The 24,617-nt window shown below is 53.6% G+C and overlaps 1 protein-coding gene across 1 annotated transcript in view; it reads left to right on the top strand.

Moving 5' to 3' along the window:
• The window catches only part of NTNG2 (netrin G2), an 88,509-nt gene that overhangs the window by 24,752 nt on the left and 39,140 nt on the right, over positions 1-24,617 (top strand). Inside the window, exon 3 of the mRNA XM_011931176.1 lies at positions 15,910-16,553. Within this exon, the coding sequence (XP_011786566.1) occupies positions 15,910-16,553 (644 nt within the window). The remainder of the gene's footprint in view (positions 1-15,909; positions 16,554-24,617) is intronic.

Genomic DNA, 24,617 nt, shown 5'->3' with positions numbered 1-24,617 from the left:
TTTTCTTTTTCTTTTTCTTTTTCGAGATGGAGTCTTGCTCTGTCACCCAGGCTGGAGTGCAAGCGGCATGATCTTGGCTCACTACAACCTCTACCTCCCAAGTTCAAGCAATCCTCCTTCCTCAGCCTCCCAAGTAGCTGGGATTACAGGCACCACCACCATGCCTGGCTAGTTTTTGTATTTTTAGTAGAGACGAAGTTTCACCATGTTGGTCAGGCTGATCTCCTGACCTTAAGTGATCGATCCACCTCGGCCTCCCAAAATGTTGGGATTACAGGAAAGAACCACCGCACCCGGCCACAGCCAGACTGTCTTGATTTTATATCCTTCTCCTCCTCAGAGCAGCAACATCGAACATTTGTTGAGTGCCTCATGTATACCAAGCCCTTAACCTAAGCTATAGTTCATTGAACCCTCACAGAAGACTTAAGGTAGAGCTTGTATTTAGACCCGTTTGGAATATGAGAAATCTCAGGTTCAGAGAAGTTAAGCCACTTGCCCAAGGCCACACAGCTTCAAAGTAGAAGAGCCTGGCATCTCCAGCCTGGGCCGCCCGGCCTGGCGTCCAGGTTCCTAAACAGGCTGCTCAGCTGACACGAGTCTCTCTGGATCTCAGAAAGCGCCTGATAGACGGAGGCGGCTGTCATCTGTGTGTGTGTGTGTGTGCATGCGGCCATGTGTGCTGGTGAGCATACTGTCCCTGTCAGCCTCTCCTCCCCCGGCACACCCCGGCGGTCTGGAGGAGGGAGGGCCTGGAGGAGTGACGGTGGTGCTTCCCACCCCCTGCCCTTTGAGACACGATGGAGTCTGCTAATCCAGTTACTTGATAATTCACTTATTTCATGTCTATTTGGCAGCAAGCGTGCTCCCACGCACCAGCTCCAGGGAAGGCGAGGTGGTTTTGCCTGGAGGAACCCGATCTGTTTTTCTGGGGAAGGAGTGGGGAAAAAAACTGCACCTAACAATGGACAATAATGGGCCTAAAAATAGAGGGTGGAGGGTGCAGGGGGCGGAGGAGTGCAGTGTCTGCCAAGGGAGGGCTCCAGGCCTGTCTGCTTGGCACGAGGCAGCCCTACCCTCCTGCCCAGTTACCTGCTCCTGCACTGGGTTGGCTGCCTCTCAGCCTAGAGGAGGGGCACAAGAAGGAGGAGGGCCAAGTGGGTGGGGGGCTGGGTGGCCTTCCTTGCTGCCTCTGCCTGCTCCAAAACGGAAAATTGTCCCACCCAGGGGGTCCTCGAGGCAGCAGCCACGACCTTGGGTGGACACTGCACCCCATCAGTCCCGACTAGCCGTGATGCCCGGGGCCTTCCCCCAAGGGGCTCAGGCATCAGCTGAGAACTGCAGCTTTGGGTATGGGCTGTCTCCCAGCAAGAAAGGGAGGTGTCAGGGTTTTGTGGCTCTTTTCCATCTCCCAACACTTGGGGCAGTCTTCTCGAGGGCCTCAAGTCCAGCAGGCAGCTATGACCCCACCAGGGTGGAGCAGGCAGGGACCGGGCTGCCCTCCGAGCCACTTGAATGGCTCTCAGTCGGGGTGCACACTGGACTTGCCTGGGAGCTTTGCTTTCCATTCCCCCCGCTGCCTCAGCTGCCCCCCAGACCAGCTTCAGCAGCCTCTCTGGGCAGCCCAGCAGGAGGAGGCATTAAACCTCCCTAGGTGGTCCCAGTGCATAGCCAAGTTTGAGAAGCACTGTTTGAAACCTCTCCCAGGCCTGCCCCGGAGCCCTTCCAGCCTGAAGCATCTTGTTGTCTTAAAACTGAAAGACCAGGAGGAAGAGAATTCCATGGCCTGCCTCGGCCCTCTCGGAGCCTCTCTCACATCTGAACTGCAGGTTCTCCGTCCTCCTTCTGGCTTCCTGGGTGCCAAGGGGTGCTGGCTCTCCAGTCTTGGGAGAGGGCCACCTGAGCCCTCACACTTTGTTCCCAGGCTCTTCACCTGTCTTCCTGGAAGGAGGGGGGCCGGCCAGCATCAGGGCTCTCCCTGGCGCTGCTTAATGTCAAGCTGCCCATCTGGCTCCTGGCCTCCTTTTGGCCTTCTCTCCTTTGCTCCCCACCAAGCGCCTGGCTCAGTGACATGCATGTGTTAACCCATCGCTCCCTGCACCATTTTGTGCGTCTGGCCTGGCCCTTTGCTCAGTCCACCTACAGCACCATCCTCCCAGACTAGTCGAGTCTCCCTCCACCTGTCCTGAGCCCAGATGAAATCCCACCTCCCGCAGGAAGTCTTCTGACTGCCCCAGCCTGTCACCTCCAGGGCGTGTCATCTGTGCCACTCATGGGGACCAGGACACAGGTGACTTCTCTGGTGGACACAGCAGAACGGTCGACATTCCCGTAAGCGAGCAAAGTGCCCGAGTCACCCCAAGTGTGACCTTGAGCAAGCTCCTGGCTCGGGGGGCCTTGGCTCCCCCACCTGTAGGTAAAATAACAGGAACAGTGTCATCATGGGGGTACCCTTCCCTGGGCCACCTGGACCAGCCTCTCAAACCTGGCCGCACATCTGAGTCACCCGCTGAGGGTTTTGGTTAGTTGGTTGGTTAATTACTTGATTGTTTAGTTTGTTGGTTTGTTTGTTAGCTTTCAATTTGGAGTAGAATTTCTGACTTCAGGGCCCAGGAATGTTGCCACACCCCTCCTGTCCCCAAGTATTGTCACTGTTTTCATGGGTGGCCAAATCTAAGAGCTGCTTCTCTGGGGCTACTTGGTGCAGGAAGGATGTTCACAAATAGTTGATGAATAAATAAATGAAACTTACCAGCCCAGCCTCACTACTCACACCCACTCCCCCACCGCCAGCCAGGGTTTCATCCACAAAGGGGTGTACCTGTCCACGTGTCCCCAGGTGTGAGCAGACCCAGTGGCTTTACTCTTTCCTTGGCCCCGCCGCCTCTTAACTCCTCAGAGACCAGCAGGAAGAAACCCTCGGAGGCTGCAGCTTCTGGCTGTTCTCATGGGCAGACCCCGTCCATCGGGTGCTGTGTCCACTCCTGAGACCGCATTCTGACTGTGGAACACCCGGAGAGGGAAGGGGCTGAGGACGGGGAGTCACTCCACTGTGTCAGGCTCTCCCCCTGCCTTCCTGGAGTTCACAGTGGGGAGGGGACACACCCTTCATTAACCGAAGAAGCCACTGGGGAAAACTGTGACCCAGTGCTCCCCTGGGACTGGGGGGCAGTGGCCAGGGGTGTTTTCCCTGAGGAAGATAAATTTAAGCAGACACCTGTGAAAGGCTGGAGGGAGAGCTGCAGACAGAAGGTGACTCAACCTGAAAGCTCAGTGGGGTGGAGGGGGCATCCAAAAGGCGGGAGAGACTGGCCAGTAGAAAACGAGGCCAGAAGCCAGGCATGGTGGCTTACACCTGTAATCCCAGCACTTGGGGAGGCTGAGGCGGGTGGATCACCTGAGGTCAAGAGTTTGAGACCAGCCTAGCCAACATGGTGAAACCCAGTCTCTACTAAAAATATGAAATTAGCCAGGCGTGGAGGCACATCCGGTAAATCCCAGCTACTTGGGAGGCTGAGGCAGGAGAATCACTTGAACCCGGGAGGCGGAGGTTGCAGTCAGCCAAGATCGTACCAGCACACTCCAGCCTGGACATCAAGAGCGAAACTCTGTCTCAAAAAAAACAAGGCTGGAAAGACACGAGAGAGAGGCAGGGCTGGTGGCAGAGCCAGGCCCAGGGTTTGGACTTCAGAAGGGGAAGGCCTTGGGGCTCTGAGGAGGAACTGGAGACACGTGGATATTTAGGAAGGGAAGGGCGGCTGGCTGCAGGTTGAGAATGGGCTGGGGGTGGGGAGGCTGGAGAGGTCGGTGGAGGCCCCAGCCAAGGCAGGGCAGGGGAGAGCAGAGTGAGCCTTTAGTAGAAACCACTGCTGGGGACCAGGCTTCACCCTCAGCCCATCTGGAAACCTCTTTCAGTTGATGCTTCCCCACAACCCCCTTCCCTGGCCTGCGCCTCTGTTGGAACCTGGCTGAGGCCCTGTTGACCAGCAAGAAAGCCCAGGGCAGCTCTCAGAGAAGAGGAGAGGGGCTCCCCAAAAGGCCCCCAGGATCCGGGGAGGGGATCCGAGGAGAGGCAGCTACCAAGCGCCCCAGCCAGGGGGACCTGCCCCTCACCCCACGCCGGCACTGAAACCCTCACAGCCACTTTTTTCCTCCCTCCGTGATAAAATATTCATGGCAGCAGAGTAGGCCCTCTTTGAGAAGGCTGCCTGGGTCTAGTTTATGCTTTGCACAAGCTTTTAAAGAGCAGGGCGCTGTTCCTACTCTCTAAGCATTTTCTAAGTCCTGAATCAATAATGCACTTTCCTGGGCTTCTCCGGATGTAGCCCTCTTCCTCTCGGTGCCCTTCCCCCACCCGCCCCCTTCTCTTTCTTTCCCTTTTCTTCTCTCCCTTTCTTTCGTCCTTCCATCTCTCCTTTTCTTTTATTTACTTTTTTAAAAAGTGTGAAAGTGTTGAGCTGTTTGGGTGGCCAGTGAAACCTTGAGTAGGGAGTGGGCAGGAAGGGAGGCACCAGATTGAGCCCCTGTGTGTGCAGGGAGGAGGAGGAGGAACAGGGGAGGAGGAGGAGGAATGAGAGGAGGAAGAGGAGGGAAAGGAGGAGGAGCAGCAGCAGCTCAGCACTCCCGCTGGCCCTGGTAGGGAAATGTTTGAGGATCACTGAGTTCCTGGCGTGGGGGAGGAGGAGGGCTTAGCCTCACCCAGCCTCCCTCTCTCCTTTTTCTAATCAATTAGAAAATGTTGGCAGCATAGCCAGAGAAAAATAGGGAACCTGGGACAAAGAAAAGATGCAAAGCACCCGCCAAATTACAGCCCCACACTCAAAGGAGGGAGCAGTGGGGTTTGACCTGTCTGCCTTCTGTGGTAATGGAACCCCTGTCGCCGGAGGTATGCAAAAGAAGGGGAGCCTTGCCCTGTCTGAGACAGATGCCCATGTGTCTGGTCCATCTTGTCGGTCGCCTGTGGGGGGCCCCAGGGATGCACGGGCACTCTTCAGCTGGGATAGCATTTCCCACCCCAAACATTCCTGGAAATCTGGCTGTGGGAAGAATCCACATATGCCCAGGGCAAAGCAGAATGTGTCCTTTAAAAACACAATAATACATTTTTAAGTTCCTAGAGAGATTAACCCTTGTCTAGCCAGAGCCATGGCAATGCTCTCCGCCTACCACACTCTGGCGGTTCAGCTGATGGAGATCAGTCAATCAAGGGTCTGCGGTCCTGGTGAGCAGTGGGTGCCCACACCAGGCCTGGCATTTCATCCTTGGTCTCTGACCTTGGCTTCCCAGTGGACCCTCTCCCGGGCAGCTTGTCTGTCAGGGTAGTCCAATGCCCTCAGGTCCTCCTAAAGGATTTCAGGGTGTTCAGTGGGGACAACCCGAATTGCGATAAGAATACTAAGCAGTCATTCTGCTAGAACAGCATCTCAAAAGCAGAGTGAGGCCCACGGGTGCCCACCGCCTCTCCCCCAGGCAGCATCCTACCTGGGTGGAACTGCCTGGAGCCACTGCACAGGGTCCTTGCTCGGTTAGGAAATGTTTGTCAAATACCACTGTGTGCAAACAGCTGTAGGGAGTGTGGCGCAAAGGTGGGCAAGGCCCCTGCTCTCCCAGAGTTCACACTCACAGAAGGTTCTGGAAGGAGGAACACTGTGGGCAGGGTTGAAAGGCCTAAAGTGCTCCCTTTCCTCCCAAATAATGTGGGGTGAAGGGTGGCGGGGAGAGCTGCTCTGGGCAACCAAAGAACTGAGATGCATTTTCTGGAGTTCTGCTTGGGCCAAGGCAGTTCAAGAGGTGGCCAGAGACTCTGGGTTCAAGGTGGACCTGTGCCCAGACGACGCCCACTGTGGCCCACCTGGGGGAGGGGCAGGGGCGGTCGCCGCAGCTTCTGGAGGCTCATTGCTGGGATAAGCGAGTCCCTGGGGAGGCAGCGCGCAGAGGCTTGGAGGCGGAGGCTCGCTTGCCTGCCCCTGCCTTAGTAATTGCTTGGAGCTGGGAGGAAAATTGCTCCAACCAGAAAACAAAACAGAAAAGCCACCTTGGCCAGCTGCAGCTCTAGCTCCGTAAAATGCCAGGTCGGTTTACGCTGATTCACGAGCAGGGAGGGTGACCTTGCTGTCTGTCGTCAGAGAATCCGGAAAGGGAAGGAGAGAGAAGCCTGCACGCTGGGGAAGGAGTTAGTGGCACAGAGAGCAAGAGGGACAGCGATCAATGAAACCATAGGAGAATAAGACACACACACACACAGCGAGAGAGAGAGAGAGAGAGAGAGAGAAAGAGAGAGGGAGGGAGGGAGAGCTCAGAGAGTTAGAGACCATCAGGGCCGCTAGAATTAGAATCAGCTCTGAACAGAATCTCCGTTTCCGCTTTGTTAATAATTTATCCCCTCTGCAACTTTTCTTACCAATAAATAGGAAGTAGTCTGTTAAGGAGAATTCCCCCAGCACCCCGGCTTTCTCCCTAGAGTCAGGGGAGGAGAATGTCTCTGTGCCCTTCCTTCTTAGCAGCATGAGGGGCCTGAGGAACCTGCAGAACTTGAGACTTTAGGATGTCGGGGTCAGAGGCGGACAGCGCACTTCTGCCCGGTCATTTCGTGAATGGGGAAACCAAGGCACAGATAGGGCAAGGCCCCAACCAAGGTCACACATGGTGTTAGGAGCAGTCCCCTGAGTCCAAATTCCATGGCCCCACGGGTCAGGGCACCTACTGATTTATGCACCTGCCCAAGCCATAGGGTTTCTCCCGAAATGGCAGAGGCCACGTCCAAGGAGGAGGGTGGGGCTAGCTCGGCTGCCTTTCCTCGCCTTCTCCCACCATTGCTTCCCCCCCGTGCTTGAGTCCTGGCCCTCCACCTGGGCACCCACACCCAGAGCCTCTCCTGGGCAGCCTCCGGCCTCCCACCTTGGATGCGGCAGCAGCCTCCCATCCTGGTGAGGCTGAAGGGCTGAGGATGAGAAGGGTTCTGCTGGCAAATCAGCAGACAGGTTCCAAAAAAATCTGTCAGCTGCTAAACTGTTCCCCAGGCCTGCCCGTGCACCTTGGTGTCAAGAGCTGTGCTGCCTGCCTCTCCATGGAACCCGAGTCCGCCGGAGCACAGTGCGGCCCAGGCAGCGGTATCCTTTTCCTTTTGGGTGAAGGGCACCACTTCCCAATTTGTCTCAGAGCCCAGCTCAGCGGGCCGTCCCGTGGTTTCTCGTCTCACCTGGGCTCCTGCCAAGCTGCATGACCCTGGGACATTGCTCAGCCTCTCCTAGTCTCGGTTTCCTAAGGATCGCACTCTCCAGGATCCCTGAGAGAATGGGAGGTGGGGTTGACGCACATGGAGCACCCAGCACAGGGCCGAGGTGGAAGATATGCTCCCTAACGGCAGGGCCTGCTGTTTGCTGAAGCACCAGGCCAGACAGTGGTCATGAATGTTCTCCCAGCATCCATCACCCGTGAGCCAGCACCACCGAGGCACTTTGCCGTGGTTCACCTAGCGTTATTCCTATGACAACCCTGTGAAGCCAGTGCTAGCAACCTCATTGGGCGTTCATTCATTCTACGAAGATTTCCCGAGTCTCTGAGGAGGGCTGGGGACTGGGGGCTGGAGTGGGGACAGGATCAGATGTGGTCGCCGCCTGCGTGAAGCTTCCCCTCCAACTGAGAAGCCGAGGTTCTCGGGGAGGAGAAAGATCTCTTCCTCATCCATCCTGTTAGTGGCTGAGGCCCCCTCGTAAAAGACAGATTAACACAACCAAAGCATATGAGTGGATTTAATATAAGTTTTATGTGAAAAAGGCTTTCTTCCTTTCTTTCTTTTCTTTTTTTTTTTTTTTTTTTTGGCACAGTTATGGCTCACTACAGCCTTGACCTCCTGGGCCTAAGGGATCCTCCTATCTCAGCCACCCAAGTAGCTGGGACCATGGGTGTGTGCCACCATGCCCAGCTCGTTTTATTTTTTGTTCTTTGAGGTTTTTTTTTCTGTAGAGAAGGCATCCCTCTTTGTTGCCTGGCCTCATGGGAGCTTTCATAAGGAATGAAGACCCAAAAACATTGGTAAACATCTATTTTTTTATGCTAAGTTTAAGGGAGAAATAGTCATGGAGAACTATGATTGGCTTTAAAAAAGTATCATCTCCTGGTGATAAACTGGTGAGAACTTTGCAAGGCCTTTGTGTCCAGGTCCTTCTCTGTGACCCGGCATCTTTGGAGATGAGAATGTTCTGTCCTCCGGGCATTGGGAGGGCACCTCTCAAATGAGCCTCATGTCCTGCTTCAGGGAAGAAGGGCAGAGGAAGGTCAAAGTGATCTTCCGCTTCTGTGGTTTTCTTAAATCCCTTCAGCTTAAAAAAAAAAATTTTTTTTTTGAGATGGAGTCTCACTCTGTCACCCAGGCTGGAGTGCAGTGGCACGAGCTCAGCTCACTGCAACCTCTGCCTCCCAGGTTCAAGCAATTTCATGCCTCAACTTCCTGAGTAGCTGGGACTACAGGCACGAAACACTACGCCCAACTAATTTTTTATTTTTAGTAGAGACAGGGTTTCACCATATTGGCCAGGCTATTCTCAAACTCCTGACCTCAGGTAGTCAGCCTGCCTCGGCCTCCCAAAGTGCTGGGATTACAGGCATGAGCCACTGCGCCCAGCCTAAAATATTTTAAGAAGGTTTTAGGGTAGCGTGTCCCAGGCCTCATTGGGCTCAAGGAAACTGAGGGACTCATCCAAGCCTGTGGAACTCGTGCGCAGTTAAGGGAGTGAGCCAGTGCATCCCACCGCAAACCGCAGAGCCCTGCCTGAGACACCCTGGCGATTTCGTCCCAGCTGTGAGATTTCATCCCAGCGCAGGCTTGGGTGCAAGGCCAGCTACACGACGTTGTCTGTTCTTCTTCATGAGACTTGGTGACCATTCCAGTGACCGCCCCTCCATGGGCTCCTTCGTCAGGGGCCCGGAGGTTCAAATGGCTGGGCTTCCCACGGCCACATTTACCTCCGTTCTTGCTAACGGTTCACTTTCCCATTCAATTATGTTTTTTGCCTGCAGCTTGCCTATGATGTTTACAACCTGGCCTCTGACTTTGACTGTACCCTTTGCACAGAAAATAACATAAAAGGAAAAGCATTTAAGCTCCCATCACAAGGCTTGAAAAGCATGGCATGAAATGGTTTCTCCATAGAATATTTCATGCCAGGAGCGCAGGCTTGCCGTCTGTTTAGGAGGCTCCCCGTCACCCAGTTCTCTGGTGCTATGGGCCTGGCTGACTGCCTTCCCTTCGCTCTGCCCACCCTCCTTTGACTTCTAGCCGCACTGCCCGACTTTTCCGGTGACTTGCCTGTGTGTGTCCAGAGAGACAGGAGAGCTGTAGACATGACAGGGTTGGTTTCCCCAAGATTCCTCAAGGTTGGGTCCCGTGGAATCCGGGGGGTGGGTAAGTGATATGCGGCCATGGGTGCTTAAGTGTCTTATCTGAGACATGGAGCTGACTGGAGCACCTACCTCCCTGGGGGTTGCTGAGAGGGTGCAGGGAGGAGTGGCTGTGAAGTGCCCAACCCAGCCCAGGCACAAGGCTGGCACTCAGCAAATGTTGTGATCATCACACTCTTCTGAGTCAGCAGTTCCTGGGACAGTCCATGCCATGAAGTTCCCGGGTTTCTCATGCACCAGCCTGGTGGTCTCAGCCTCACCTCTTCCTCCTGTGGAAGGTTGCTGGGAGTGGAGTGTCCCTGAGTTAATACAAAGCTGCTGTTTCAAAATAATCGCTCCCGTTTGGAGACATTTCCCAGGGATTCTAGATAGTGTGAGACACAGACCATCTCACATGACATTCGGTGAGAAAACAGAGACTCAGAGAAGTCAAGTGACTTCGTCAAGGTCACACAGCCTCAGAGGAGAGAGCTGAGAGGGAACTCAGGGCTTTCAGACCCCAGGGCCCAAAACTGTATGGAAAATGGGTATGTTACTGCATCTTTCTAGAGAAAATCCCAAGGCTGTTTTTAAAAATCAGGGGTATGGTTTTTGTTGTTGTTTTAATTTTCATGAAATATTTAAAGAAATAGCTACTATTTTTGATGCTATCACAGGGCGGCTTTGGAGCCATCCTGAAAGGCTAGAGGTGTGCCTAACAGTCTTTCCCTATATTAGGCCACTTTGTTCTGACTGCTGTTTTTGTGATTAGTTGATCTGCTGTCATGGAGATGGGTGGAAACACACAGACCCGGAGGAGGCTGGCGAACCTTCACCCCCACTCGGAGGAGACACTCCCAGTCTCAGCCCCATCCCCACGACATTATCAGCTCTCAGATGCTAACTGGGGACTGGGGTAGGGGGGACTGGGTAACTGGGCTTCTAATACCCCGGTGGATCCTCAGAATTCCCCCAGTGAAGAACAGAAGGTCCAAGCTCAGTGGCTCACACCTGTAATCCCAGCACTTTGGGAGGCTGAGGCAGGCGGATCACCTGAGGTCAGGAGTTCGAGACCAGCCTGGCCAACATAGTGAAACCCTGTCTCTACTAAAAATACAAAAATTAGCGGGGCGTGGTGGTGCACGCCTGTAGTCTCAGCACCTGGGAGGCTGAGACAGGAATATCCCTTGAACCCAGGAAGCAGAGGTTGCAGTGAGCTGAGATTGCGCCACTGCATTCCAGCCTGGGCCACAGAGCAAGATTCTGTCTCAGAAAACAAAACAAAACAAAAAGAATAGAAGGAAAGTAAGAGGAAGCAATACTGTGTTTGCAGAGGAAAAGGAAGGTCAGGTCAGCGCCAGCAGTGCCTTTGCTGGGATGCTCCACACTCCTGACCAGCTCAGTGGAATTCTGAGATCTTGGGGAGAGAAATCAGAGAGGGAAAAGGAGAGAGACAGAAAGAGAAAGAGGGAGAGGGAGAATTGTGCTGGCCGCAGCTCGGGATTTATTTATTGTACTTGCTGTTGACTGAGCCCGCACCGCAGCAGGCGAGGGGCCTGTAAACACACAGGCTGATTCATTAGTTTCTGACCATCTGCTTCCCGGGCCGGGGCGGGGGCCAGAGGGCCCTGTAGGTTGGAGCAGCCAGCATGGAGCCCCCATCTCCAGCCAGAATCAGCTGTGTCAGTCTTCCCAGTGACAGGCCAGGCACAACTGGGGGCTTTGAGGGATACCCTGTCCCCATCTCAACGCCTCCACCCCATAGAACCTGTCAGGGGCCTGGTCAGGGTAGGGCTAAGTAAGGCAGGAAGACGAAGAGAGACCAGGGAAAAGGTGAAGTGTGGGTGGCTCAGTAGTTGGGGTTGACAGGAATACTATCAGCACTCAATAGGAGATATGTTAATATCGCTGTCATTTGATTAATAGCTAATTAATGTGATAATAATAATAAGTATAATTGAGTGAGTGGTTACTGAGGTCCAGGCCCAATATGGAGGCCTCACTACACTGTCCCCAATAAGCACATTAACAACTCTATGATGGATGATGAGAGAACTGGGTTTAAAGATTGATTCAAGGCCAGGCGCGGTGGCTCACGCCTGTAATCCCAGCACTTTGGGAGGCCGAGGCAGGCAGATCACAAGATCAGGAGATCAAGACCACAGTGAAACCCCGTCTCTATTAAAAACACAAAAAATTAGCCGGGCGCGGTAGTAGGCGCCTGTAGTCCCAGCTACTCAGGAGGCTGAGGCAGGGGAATGGTGTGAACCCGGGAGGCGAAGCTTGCAGTGAGCCAAGATCGCACCACTGCATTCCAGACTGGGGAACACAGGGAGACTCTGTTTCAAAAAAAAAAAAAAGATTGATTCAAGTTAGGAGGGCCTCCTGGAGGAGGCACATGTGGGAGGGCTCTGAAAACCAGGAGGACAGAGAGTGGCCAAAGGAGCACAAGCTCCGAGGTGGGAGAGGACGAAGTGGCCTGGGAAATAGCACAGCTTCAGTGCTGGGTTGATAAGAGCTTTCTGGGGAGGTGAGGCAGTGTGACGCCACTTGGTGCCAGCGTACTAAGAAACCAGGCTGGTGGGGGAGACCCCAGAGAGAGCCTCTAGGGAAATCATCAAAAACTCCCGATTCATCTCTACCCCTCTGAGCCATTCCTCCCAGCTTGTTCCCTCTTTGCTCCCTGGGATGAGGCTTGTCTTAGCTCCAGCCACCATAACAAAGTACCACACGAGACCCAGGTGGCTTAACAAAAATGTCTTTCCTTGTTCTGGAGGCCGAAAGTCCAAGATGAAGTTGTTGGCAGGTTTGGTTTCTGCAGAGGCCTCTCTCCCTGGCTTGGAACCGGCCGCTGTCTCACTGTGCCTTCCAAAGGCCTTTTCTCTGTGCACATGGGCCCTAGCATCTCATCAGGCAGCCAAACTTCTTCTGAGGCCACCAGTCAGATTAGACGAGGGTCACCCTGAGGGTCCCATTTAACCTCAATCACCTCTTGAAAGATAATCTGTCTCCAAATACAGTCCCATTCTCAGGTACTAGGGTTAGGGCTTCAACACAGAAACCTTGGGGGAACACCATTCAACCCCTAGGAGGTCCCCAGGGGCAACAGAAGAAGCTCTAGGACTTCGGGAAGGGGGTGATGGCTGGGCTGGGGGAAGAGGGGCATGTACCTCAGTGCCAGAGCCCAGGTACAAGCTCTTGGAGTGCCTGCCCACTCCTCCTCCCGAGTGGCACAGACAGAGTCCATTCTGCGCCCAGGCTCAGAGCGCCCTTCCCGGCTGCCAGCTCCCTCGCAGGTCAAGCCTACCTCCTCCAGCCCAGCACCTGCTACCTGCTCAGGCCTTTGGGCTATCCCCACGGCCTCTCAGCCCCTCACCATTCCAGGCAATAGCACAGGACAGGGCAGCGTCTTGCCCAGAGTCACCCGGCCAGTGAGTGAGGAAGCTGGGAACCACCCTCCCCTGCCCCCGCCATGTCCCTCGGCTGTCCTGGCTCGGTGGGCTTGACAGTGGTGTGGATATCTCTGATGGTAACAGCAGACTTCTCCTCAGAGGTGCCATCCGCTCTCCAGAAGACTGGGGCCAGTCCTGCCCTGGCCCTGGCCTCAGTCTCCCCATCTGCTTAAGGAGGTACTGGACTTCATGGTGAGCTCCTGCCACTCTGAGGTTGCATGGGGGCCTGAGGACAGAGCTATTTTGGTCAAAGAGGGATTTGTGGAACCTGCCTCAATGAACCGAGGGTCAGCCCTGCCACTGAGGAGCCCCATGCAGCCGGGGTACCTGTCCTCCAGCCTAGAGGTTCAAAGCCCACAGGCTGAGGCTGCTGCAGTGGCGCCCGGTGGGGGCCGCAGGGGTGTGGCTCAGTCCCTCAGAGGGTGGTGGGCCCCACTTCCCCCAAGGGGGCCAAACAGCTCATTTGAGAGTGAGAAGTTTTAACTTAGATCCAAGCCATTTTGTCTTTGAGCAAACCAGATGCCTGAAATAGTCATCAAAAAGGGCCGCAAGTGGTCTGGAGCACTGTGTGGCTGTTAGTGACAGTGTTCGACTATTTGTTTGTTTAATTAATTAGTAGACAATATTTTAAAGCAGTTTTAGATTTACAGAAAATTGAGCAGATAGGACAGAAAGTACCTAAAACCCCATGCCGCCCTCCTCCACCCACCATCTTTCCCCTCCTATTATCAACATCTTGCATTAGGGGGGGATATTTGGGGTTTTGGGGGGTTTCTTTAGAGACAGGGTCTCTCTCTGTCATCCAGGCTATAGTGCAGTGGTGCTGCATAGCTCACTGCAGCCTCAAACTCCTGGACTCAAGCAAGCCTCCAGCCCCAGCCTCCCAAGTAGCTAGGACCACAGGTGTGCACCACTATGCCCAGCTAATTTTTACATTGTTTATGTAGATACAGGGTCTTGCTGTGTAGTCCAGGTTGATCTTGAACTCCTGGCCTCCAGTGATCCTCCCAGTTCTGCCCCCTGAGTTGCTGGGACTAGAGGCGTGTGCCACCACTGCACACCCAGTTTATTTTTTATTGTTTGTAGAGACAGGGTCTCTCTGTGTTGCCTGGGCTGGTTTCAAACTCCTGGGCTCAAGTGACCCTCCGGCCTCGGCCTCCCAGAGTGTTGGGATTTCAGGCATGAGCCACCATATGAGTCATGTCTGATGAGCCATTGTTGATACATTATTATTAACTAAAGTCCATAGTTTACATGAGAGTTCACTCACTGTGTTGTACAGGTCTATGGGGTTTTTTTGTTTGTTTGTTTGTTTGTTTGTTTTTGATACGGAGTTTTGCTCTTGTTGCCCAGGCTGGAGTGCAATGGCACGATCTTGGCTCACTGCAACCTCCACCTCCTGGGTGCAAGTGATTCTCCTGCCTCGGCCTCCCGAGTAACTGGGATTACAGGCATGTGCCACCACGCCCGGGTAATTTTTTTGTATTTTTGGTAGAGACGGGGTTTCTCCATGTTGGTCAGGTTGGTCTCAAACTCCTGACCTCAGGTGATCTGCCCGCCTCAGCCTCCCAAAGTGCTGGGATTACAGGTGTGAGCCACCGCGTCCAGCCCGGGTCTACGGCTTTTGACTCATGCATAATGGCATGCATCCACCACTACAGTATTATACGGCATAGCCTCACTGTCCTAAAAATGCCCTGTGTTCAGCCTAGTCATCCCTGGGACCCTGGGAACCACTACGTTAGTGACATTTTCAGGTCTCTCTGGCCTGTTTCCATCAATGACACTTCTCACACCAAATGCATGGGTTTTCCACACCACCAACCTATTCTCTAGCTCTCTGGACACCAACTGGGTGTCCGATGATTCCGTTCAATTCTGACACTGCCCAGAGCTGGCATCAGAACACTCAGGTGAAGGGCTCAGTCCCATCACACTGCCCCCACCTCTGAGGCAATTGCAAGTTCCTGCCTCCCATACCTGCCCGATTGGCTGCAAACTGGGGATTCCCACGACCCCTCCCTCAGGTTTGATAGTTTGCTAGAATAGCTCATGGAACTCAGAAAGGCATTTTCCCTGTGTTCACCCATTTATCAAATTCAGGAACAGCAAGATAGAAAAGACTCAGAGCAAGGGATCAGGGAGGGACCCAGAGCTTCCAGTCCCTCTTTGAGCACCTCAATGTGTTTACCAATCCTAAGGGTACAGGTAAAAAGGCTCAGGGGCTGGGCGCAGTGGCTCACATCTGTAATCCCAGCACTTTGGGAGGGCAAGCCGGGTGGATCACCTGAGGTCAGAGGCCGAGACCAGCCTGGCCAACATGGCGAAACCTTGTCTCTACTAAAAATGCAAAAATTAGCTGGCCAGGGTGGTGCATGCCTATAATCCCAGCTACTTGGGAGGCTGAGGCAGGAGAATTGCTGGAACCTGGGAGGTGGAGGTTGCAGTGAGCCAAGATCGCCCCACTGCACTCCATCCTGGGCAACAAAGCAAGACTCCATCTCAATTTTAAAAAAGATTAAATTAAAAAATAAAAGGCTCATGAAGGTGACTCAGCTAAGGAGATGTTTAGAGAGTCGAGAATGTGAATGGGAATTTTTGAGGCAGACAGCGAGTGGAAGGGCACATGAAGGAGAGAGAATGCCATCTGCAAAGGCTCAGAGGTACAACCAGACAGGGGCAGGAGGACAGATGTCCTGGGGAGGCCCAGGCACAGTGTCACCAGGTGTGGGAGGGCAGGTTGGGGTCAGTATATTACAGAGTCAGGACTGTGTATTCCAGGCAATGGGGAGCCATGGAAGGCTTCAGAGCAGGGGACTAACACCCAGCCTTCTTGGTTGTCTGTATTTAGAGCAGGAACAAGTGTGCATTTTCTTGGGAAGCCATGGGATTGCACACCTCTGCACGCATTGAGGAAATGGGCATAAATCCCCCAGCTATGTCTGGGCACCGGAGCTCAGGCCCTGTAGCCACAGAGCAGGCGTCTGGGCTTGCAAGCAGGGGCCAGGCTGGGCAGGGGCTTCCCAGGCTGTCCCGAGCATCCAGCACCCACCCTTCCCTTCTCCTCTCCCCGCTGCAGGAGAATCCCTACCTGTGCAGCAACGAGTGTGACGCCTCCAACCCGGACCTGGCCCACCCGCCTAGGCTCATGTTCGACAAGGAGGAGGAGGGCCTGGCCACCTACTGGCAGAGCATCACCTGGAGCCGCTACCCCAGCCCGCTGGAAGCCAACATCACCCTTTCGTGGAACAAGACCGTGGAGCTGACCGATGACGTGGTGATGACCTTCGAGTACGGCCGGCCCACGGTCATGGTCCTGGAGAAGTCCCTGGACAACGGGCGCACGTGGCAGCCCTACCAGTTCTACGCCGAGGACTGCATGGAGGCCTTCGGCATGTCCGCCCGCCGGGCCCGGGACATGTCGTCCTCCAGCGCCCACCGCGTGCTCTGCACCGAGGAGTACTCGCGCTGGGCGGGCTCCAAGAAGGAGAAGCACGTGCGCTTCGAGGTGCGCGACCGCTTCGCCATCTTTGCCGGCCCTGATCTGCGCAACATGGACAACCTCTACACGCGGCTGGAGAGCGCCAAGGGCCTCAAGGAGTTCTTCACCCTCACTGACCTGCGCATGCGGTTGCTGCGCCCGGCGCTGGGCGGCACCTACGTGCAGCGGGAGAACCTCTACAAGTACTTCTACGCCATCTCCAACATCGAGGTCATTGGCAGGTAAGGCTGGGGGAAGCCCTGGATGTCACCTGCAACCTGGGATGCTATCCGTCACCTGGGATGTTATTGGATACCTGGGATGTTACCCGGTATGTGAAACATGACCGGGTTCTTGGGATGTTACCTGGTTCCCTTGAGGTTACCTGGTATGTGATACATCCCCTGGTTCTTGGGATGTTACCTGGTACCTGGGACATAACCTGGTTCTTGAGATGTTACTTGGTTTCCTGGAGGTTACCTAGCACCTGGGACATTACCTGGTTCCCAGGACATTACCTGGTATTACATCATAGGGGCTGTCTAGGATGGCTGGGACTGCACAGACCCAATGCCTGAGCTTTTCCATGGAAGGAGGTGCATGTGTTGCAGGAAGGAAGTACATGTGTTGCAGGAAGGAAGTACACGTGTTGGAGGAAGGAAGTACACGTGTTGGAGGAAGGAAGTACACGTGTTGCAGGAAGGAAGTACACGTGTTGGAGGAAGGAAGTCCATGTGTTGCAGGAAGGAAGTCCATGTGTTGCAGGAAGGAAGTCCATGTGTTGGAGGAAGGAAGTCCATGTGTTGCAGGAAGGAAGTCCATGTGTTGGAGGAAGGAAGTCCATGTGTTGGAGGAAGGAAGTACACGTGTTGGAGGAAGAAAGTCCGTGTGTTGGAGGAAGGAAGTACAGTGTTGGAGGAAGGAAGTACATGTGTTGGAGGTGTGGAGGGCAGGAGTGGAGTCTGTCTGGGCAGGGCTGGGCTAACTCCTGGTGCTGACTGTGAGAAGTGCTCTGAGGCTATCCACTGACTCAGTGAATGGGCTCGCACATTCAGGGGTTTCCGAGACCACCCTCAGGCTCCATGGTTCACTAGAAAATCTCACAGAACTCAGCAAAGCTGCTATATTCACAGTTATGATTTATTACAATGAAGGATACAGATTAAAATCAGCAACAGGAAAAGGTGCACAGGTCTGGGTCCAGGAGATACCAGGTGCAAGCTTCTCATTGTCCCCTCCCAGTGGGGTTGTGCAGGCAGCACTTGATTCTCCCGGCAGTGACATGGGACAACGCTTGTGAGCTACCGCCAGGCAGGGATGTTTACCGAAGCCTCAGTGTAGAGTTTTTATTGGGAGTTGATGGTAGAGGCATTGCTGATGATGTGGCTGGTCTTTGGCTCCAATCCCTGCAGAGGTCGAGCTGATACTACATGGCCCAAGGCCCCCCAGTAAATCTCATCAGCATAGGCTTTCTGATGTGTGCCAAGACCCGCAGGCAAACATGGACACTCTTTCTAGACAGGATACTCCAAGGGCTTATGGAATAGGGGTCACCTCGCAGAAGCCAGGCCAGAGTCAGACCTTTCTTTGGAATGTGTAGGGTGTGGACAACCCAGACCTGCTGAGCAGCTCTTTCTTGCCCAGCTCTGGAGAGGAATGTGTTTTGAGGAAACTTTGAGGAAGGCAAAAGACTGTCATAGGAGAAGAAAGCAGCCTTTACCTCCCAAAAACTGTTTAGATTGTGGATGAATACATGGTTCTGTGCTGTTCTAAGTCATTGATACTTTTGGCAGATGATATACCAGTCTGTGGAGGCAATGCCGTCTTCCCTGGGCCATCTGTAGAATGGGGAAGGTAACAAGCATACTTCTCTTGCTGGATTATGGTGAGGGTTAAATGAGTTAAAGTTGATGAAGTACTCAGAACAGTGCCTGGCACATAATATGTGCTAAAAAAAAAAAAAAGTGTTTCATAAAAAAAATTGGACAAAATAATGGAGTGAGAGGGCTGGGGTGGGCTGAGGGAGGAGAGAGTTGAGACCCAAGGGTGCTGGGGCAGTCCGGGCCAGGAGCCTGGCTTAGGCAGGTGCAGGCAGGGGCTGCACCTGGGGAGCCCAGCTGGGATGATCACTCACTGTGAGCATCTCTCCACTGCAGGCTCTCAATGCCCACCCAAATCTGTAATGCCTGACAAGTGGAAAAAGTGATTTGCCATATGGCATGTAGAGCATAATCCTGTTTTTGTAAAATATATGATACGCCTTGTGTATCATTTCTGCGTCTTGAACACACATTGGCTGTAAGTGTATACAAGACCGGGACAAACATCATGCGTTGGGGAGAAAGGCTGGAAGCCCGTTTGCCAGCCATGTGCTGTGGTGATGCCTGCATGGTGAGGCTGGACAGGCCACTGTGGTGCTGCTGTTTCCAGCATGTGTTTGCATTTTGTTTCACTTTGACAGTGTGTGTGGATTCCAGGTGGGCAAAGGCAAAGGCAGGTTGTTCATGAAGCCGGAGTCAGCTTCAAGTCTGGCAGATGGGAGTGAAGCAGGTGCAGACAGGGGCCCGTGGTTCTGATACCCGTGATCTCTAACCCACCTCAATTGGGACAGGATATTCAAAATCAGGAATGTTCTGGAAAACACCCCATATACAGGCACTGTGGTGGAAGCTGGTGTCCAGACTTTCAACCTCTGGGCATCTCTATGACCTCTGCCCTTGGAACGCCATTGTCTGGTTGTTACTAGACACCTGCCAATCCCCGGGCTCAGCAGCTCAGGGCTGGGAACCAGCTCCCCAGGCCCTGCAGGCTCCTGGCTTGTCTTCTGACCTTGGGCTGCTCAGGGAAACCCTCATCTTCAGGCAACTGTTCAAGGACCCTGCCTTACATTTCATAAGGCGGCTCATGTGGGACCCTCATGTCTGGGCCAGCTGTAGGGTCCAGAATACGCCTGTGATGGTCAGGGTCTGGTGGTGCCACTTCAACCCCAGCAGGATGACCTGGGGTTCAAACCCTGCCCCTCTGCACCCTGTCTCGATTTCCCATCTGTGACAAGAGAACTGAGGCTGCCTGGAGCCCATGTCTCCCTGGAGGTGGTTCCCCTTGGCACCCAGCCTCTGCGGGCGGCGGGGAGGAGCCGAGGTGGTGGCAAGAGTGTGCAATCAATTCAGAGAGAGAGTAAACACTCTTCAGGCGGCAGCTTGGCTTGTCGTTGAATTGGGTCGGGTTAGACGGTTCAAGGAAGGGCTGAAGCTACCTCCCCTTTTCCCTCTTCATTTCCCCTGGGAAAGTCCAGCTGTGCTGGGAAGCCAGAGACACAGGACCCGTGGCAAAGGGGGATGTGGGACCCAAAGTTCCTGAGTGGGCACCAGGGACCCCTGGGGTTCCCAGGCTCTGGGATTTCACACTGAACCTGTTCTGGGATTCCCTCAGAATTTCATGACCGCCATGTTGCCCAGTGGCTCCGCTGCGGTCCGCTAACAAGAACAGCAAATGTTTATCCAGCATTTGCTACGGGCTCATTTGCTATTGAGTGCTGTTATTAACGGCTTCATGTGTATTTTCTTGTTTAATGAATAGTCGTTTAATTTCCCAATGGTTATTGAATGGTTCAGATCCCGCAAGCCAAGGACACAGCACTGAGCAAGCCAGACCTGATCCCCACCCCCTGGAGCTCTCCCTGTGGGGGCAGTGCTCCCCCAGCTTCATGTTTTCAGATGAGGAGGCTGAGGCCTGTGAGGTCAGGGAATGGAAGGAGATTGCACAGCGCCACTACATGGCAGACAGCTAACATCCAGACACAAGCATGTCCGGGTTCAAGATGGACTCAGCCACCGAGCGGTCCCTAGCCCTGGCCTGGTGGCTGCCTCATTTCTGGTCCCAGCTCTGACTTGAGCCCACCTGGAGCTCAGATAGCCTGTATGATGGGGCCATCCCACAGGACTCCCCTCTGAATTTAAGGTTCTTTGATGGATGGTGGCTCCCTGCTTTGCCACTCAAGTCAGTGATTTCCAGCTCCAAGGGGGACCCCAATGGCAGGCAACGGTGTAGGCAGGAGGGGGAGGACAGAAGCACCTGGCTGCAGAGGAGGAGCTGGAGCAGCTGGAGCCAGCCCAGGGTCCTGGGAAGGAGGGACTGGTACAAATGGTGAGGGGGACAAGAGGTGGGGACAGACTGAGCTCCAGCCCCACCACAGGGGGCAGGTGGGGTGCCAGTTGCTCTGAGAGAAGCACAGGCACCCGCAAGTCCCAGCCACACCCCCTCCCTGCCTCCCACCGGGCCTGCTCCACGTGCCCGTTCCTGGAAGGCAGGCAGGGGGCGGGAGCTATTTTCTCCTTCCACACATGGGGAAACTCAGGTGCGGAGCTTGGAGAGTGGTTGGCTTCAGACTGTGCAGCAAATCTGGGGCAGAATCTGGATTTGAGGAGGAATGAGATCATCCCTTTATGGTGCTTGGAGCGGGAGGGGCCTCTGCTCCCACCCTCCACACAACCATTAAGAGAAGCGGGGCCCAAACCTGACCCAGCATCTCACAGGAGAGCCATTTAAGTCAGGGTTCCCCAGCCCCACCACTGAGAGCTTTGGGACTGGCACCCGAAGGCTGTGTCTTTGCAAAGCTCCTCAAGTGAGCTGGAGAGGTGGAATCTGCTGCCTCCATGGAGATGGATGACCATAACCTGTTGGAACCTCAGTTTTCTCATCTGCAAAATGGAGAAATAGTCATGACGTCAGCTGCCGGTTGTGAGGAGTCAATGAAATGCTATATTCAAAGAGCTTATCCAAGTGTCTCATTCCTCTGGTTAGACGGTGGGAGAGGGAAGGCGAGGAGGCTTAGGATCGGGGCTGCCTAGATATGGGGCCATTCCTGCACCCAACCCAGGTACTAGCAGTGTGGAAGCATGCCTCTGGGTTCACAAGGGTTGCAGTCCCAAATGTCTGCAGAGGCTGGGAACATAGCTTCTGTGGAAGCCAGGCATGGTGGTGTGCGCCTGTAGTCCTAGCTACTTGGGAGGCTGAGGCAGAAGGATTACTTGAGCCTGGGAGGTTGAGGCTGCAGTGATCTATGATGGTGCCACAGCACTGCAGCCTGGGTGACAGAAAGAGATCCTGTCTCTAAAACACTAAAAATAATAAATAAATTCAAAAGAATAATAAAAATAATGAGAAGAAGATAATGTATATGGGTACCTATGGTACCATCAGAAGTGATAGGGAAAGGTGTGGCCTGGGGAGAAATGGAGACAGCAGGCCCCTCCCAAGACAGCAGACCAAACATTCCAGATCTTCTGCAGTAACAAAGGAAGGTGCACAGCAGTATCTATATAAAGTTTCCTGCTTTCAAAAATATTGGCACCTACTTCAAAAAGTTGTTTAAACTCTGTGCAGGGAAAACAAAATACACCTGCAGCCCAGGGCAGCTCACTAGCTGCCAGGGGGCACCCCTGCTCTGAAATGCTCAGTGTCCTCCTGCAGCTGTGGTAGCAGCCGCATTCGATGAGCCCGAGGCAGGGCCAACACACTGGAGCCAGGGCAGGGGCAAAAGAGCAAAACAGCCCAGCCAGCCCTGCCCACTCCAGACCTGGGAGTCAGAGGGAAGGGGGCATCATCCCATGCAAGTTCCTCTGCCCAGAAAACCCTTGGAAGCTCCAGGGAGGCAGCCCAGCAGGTCCTTTGCCAGCAGGAACAGGAAAGGAGGAATGAGTTCCCCATTCCTGGAGGTATTCAAGCCCAGTGGGTGGTGTTTGTGGGAGATGATGAAGGGAGGTCCTTTGCACCAAATTAAGGTCTTGTGTGCCCATTCTGCTCAACAGGAATAAATGTGGATTAAGGGAACAGGAAAGGCAGGTACCATTTATTGGTTACGTGCCAGGCATTGCATCCTCACCCCCTTTCTGCCCAGGAGGAGGTTGAAGTCCTTGAGCGAGAGGAAACCCGTGAGATCCCAGAGGCCGAGCTGGGCCCGGATGGGCAGATCTGAGCTCTGGAGTGGCCAAGCCCAGCTCCTGCAGACCCAGCTCCCCCAGACCCTGCGGGGGTCTAGCTGCTCTATGTCCCTGGGCCTCCCCCAATCTGGTTTTCCCCCCATTGACCCCCTCCCCTCTTTCTTGCCTTCTTGATTTCTTTCATAAACGTCCTGTCCCTATTGATCGCCCCGTAACCGGAGATGGTCGGACACTGGACGAGAATAGAAACAGCAGAGGGAAGAAAACCGTGGAGGGTGGGCAGGTGGGTGCGGGGAGGGGAGTGCAGAGACAGGCGATTTCAGTCACCCTATTCCTGTACCCACCCTCCCTGCATCTCTTTCTCAGCTGCTCTACAGGAAAACAGGGGCAAGAAGGGAATTCTGTGATGTTATTCTGCCTGCGCTGACTCCTTGAAACTCTGGGAAGGCAAAGCCTCCTCCCTCAGCAATACTAACTGTCATTCAACAAGAATTCCCATAGCCCAGGTAGCATCCCGAGTCCTTTATGTGCATTTCCTCATTAAGTCCTATCCTGTGAGGATCATTGTACCCATGACATAAATGAGGAAACTGAGGCCAGAAGGTTGAGATACAGATGGAAAGGCTGGGGTGTGGTGGCTGGTGCCTGTAATCCTAGCACTTTAGGAGGCTGAGGCAGGAGGATCACTTGAGTCCAGGAGTTCAAGACCAGCCTGGGCAGTATAGTGAGACCCCTATCTCAATGAAAACAAAATAGATGGAGGTACCCATGAGGATGGCTGTTATTGGACAAGCAAAAAATGACAAGTGTCGGCAAGGATGTGGAAAAATCAGAACCTTCATGCATTGCTGGTGGGAACAAAAACGGTGCAGCCACAGTGGAGAACAGTATGGTGGCTCCTGAACAAGTTAAATATAGATTTAGCAATTCCGCTCCTAGGTATAGACCCAACAGAATTGAAAGAAGGGACTTCAACAGATACTTGTACACCCATGTTTATAGCAGCTTTATTCTGAGTAGCCAAAAGGTAGAAACAACACAACTGTTCATCAACAAATGGAGACACGAAATGTGGCCCATCCATACAATGGAATATGATTCAGCCTGAAAAAGGAGGGAGAACCTGACACACGCTGCAACACAGATGAACACTGAGGATGTGATGCTAAGTGAAATAAGCTAGACACAAAAGGACAAATACCATATGATTCTGCTTACCCGACATCCCTAGAGTCATCAAATTCGTAGAGACAGAAAGTAGAATGATGGCTGCCAGAGGCGGGGGAAGGTGGAATGGGGGTTAGTATTTAATGGAGACAGCTTCAGTTTGGAATGATTTAAAGTTCTGGAGAGGGATGGTGACAGAGCTTGCACAGCACTGTGGATGTACTGATGCCACCAGACCGTACACTTAACAATGGTAAGGTGACTGGGTGCGGTGGCTCATGCCTGTAATCCCAGCACTTTGGGAGGCCAAGGCGGGCGGATCACTTGAGGTCAGGAGTTCGAGACCAGCCTGGCCAACATGGCGAAACCCTGTCTCTACTAAAAGTACAAAAATTAGGCCGGGTGCAGTGGCTCAAGCCTGTAATCCCAGCACTTTGGGAGGCCAAGGCGGGCGGATCACTTGAGGTCAGGAGTTCGAGACCAGCCTGGCCAACATGGCGAAACCCTGTCTCTACTAAAAATACAAAAATTAGCCAGGTGTGGTAGTAGGCGCCTGTAATCACAGACACTCGGGACACTGAGGCAGGAGAATCACTTGAACCAGGGAAGTGGAGGTTGCAGTGAGCTGAGATCGCACCACTGTACTCCAACCTGGGCGACAGAGAGAGACTCCATCTCTCAAAAAAAAAAATGGTAAGGTGATAAATATATACATATATTTTAGCACACTAAAAAATAAAGGAAATAGATGGGTGGGTGGTCTCCATGTCAGACTGTCCAGGTGCAAATTCTGGATTAGGTGTGACCCTGGGCAAGTTGCCTAACCTGTCTTTGCCTCCTTCCAACCTCCACAAAATGGAGACAATCTCCCTGGGGTTTAAGTGAGACCATCCAGGGAGAGGAGCCATGGCTGTTGGGGTTGCACGGAAAGAACAGCAGATCACAGAGGGCCTGGAGATTCTTCTACTGGGGCCTATGGGCTCTTAGGAGGGCAAAGGGTGGGCCTCAATGATCCATGGACTCCCTGAAATATATGCTAAGTGTCGTGTGTGTGCAGTCAGTTGGTGAGAGCCCCTAGTTTTTGTTCCATTCTCAAAGGGAGCCCATGATCCCAAAATATTTGGAGAGTCCCTGGAAAGGCAGCTTTGTGTTTTTTTAAACTTTTCATTTTTTAAACCCAACTCTTGGCTGGGCGCT

The sequence above is a fragment of the Colobus angolensis genome, unplaced genomic scaffold (genome assembly GCF_000951035.1).
Source record: "Colobus angolensis palliatus isolate OR3802 unplaced genomic scaffold, Cang.pa_1.0 Scaffold9, whole genome shotgun sequence".
Lineage (NCBI taxonomy): Eukaryota > Metazoa > Chordata > Mammalia > Primates > Cercopithecidae > Colobus > Colobus angolensis.
The sequence above is the reverse complement of the archived record's forward strand: the minus strand, read 5'-3'. Positions and strand labels throughout refer to the sequence as shown.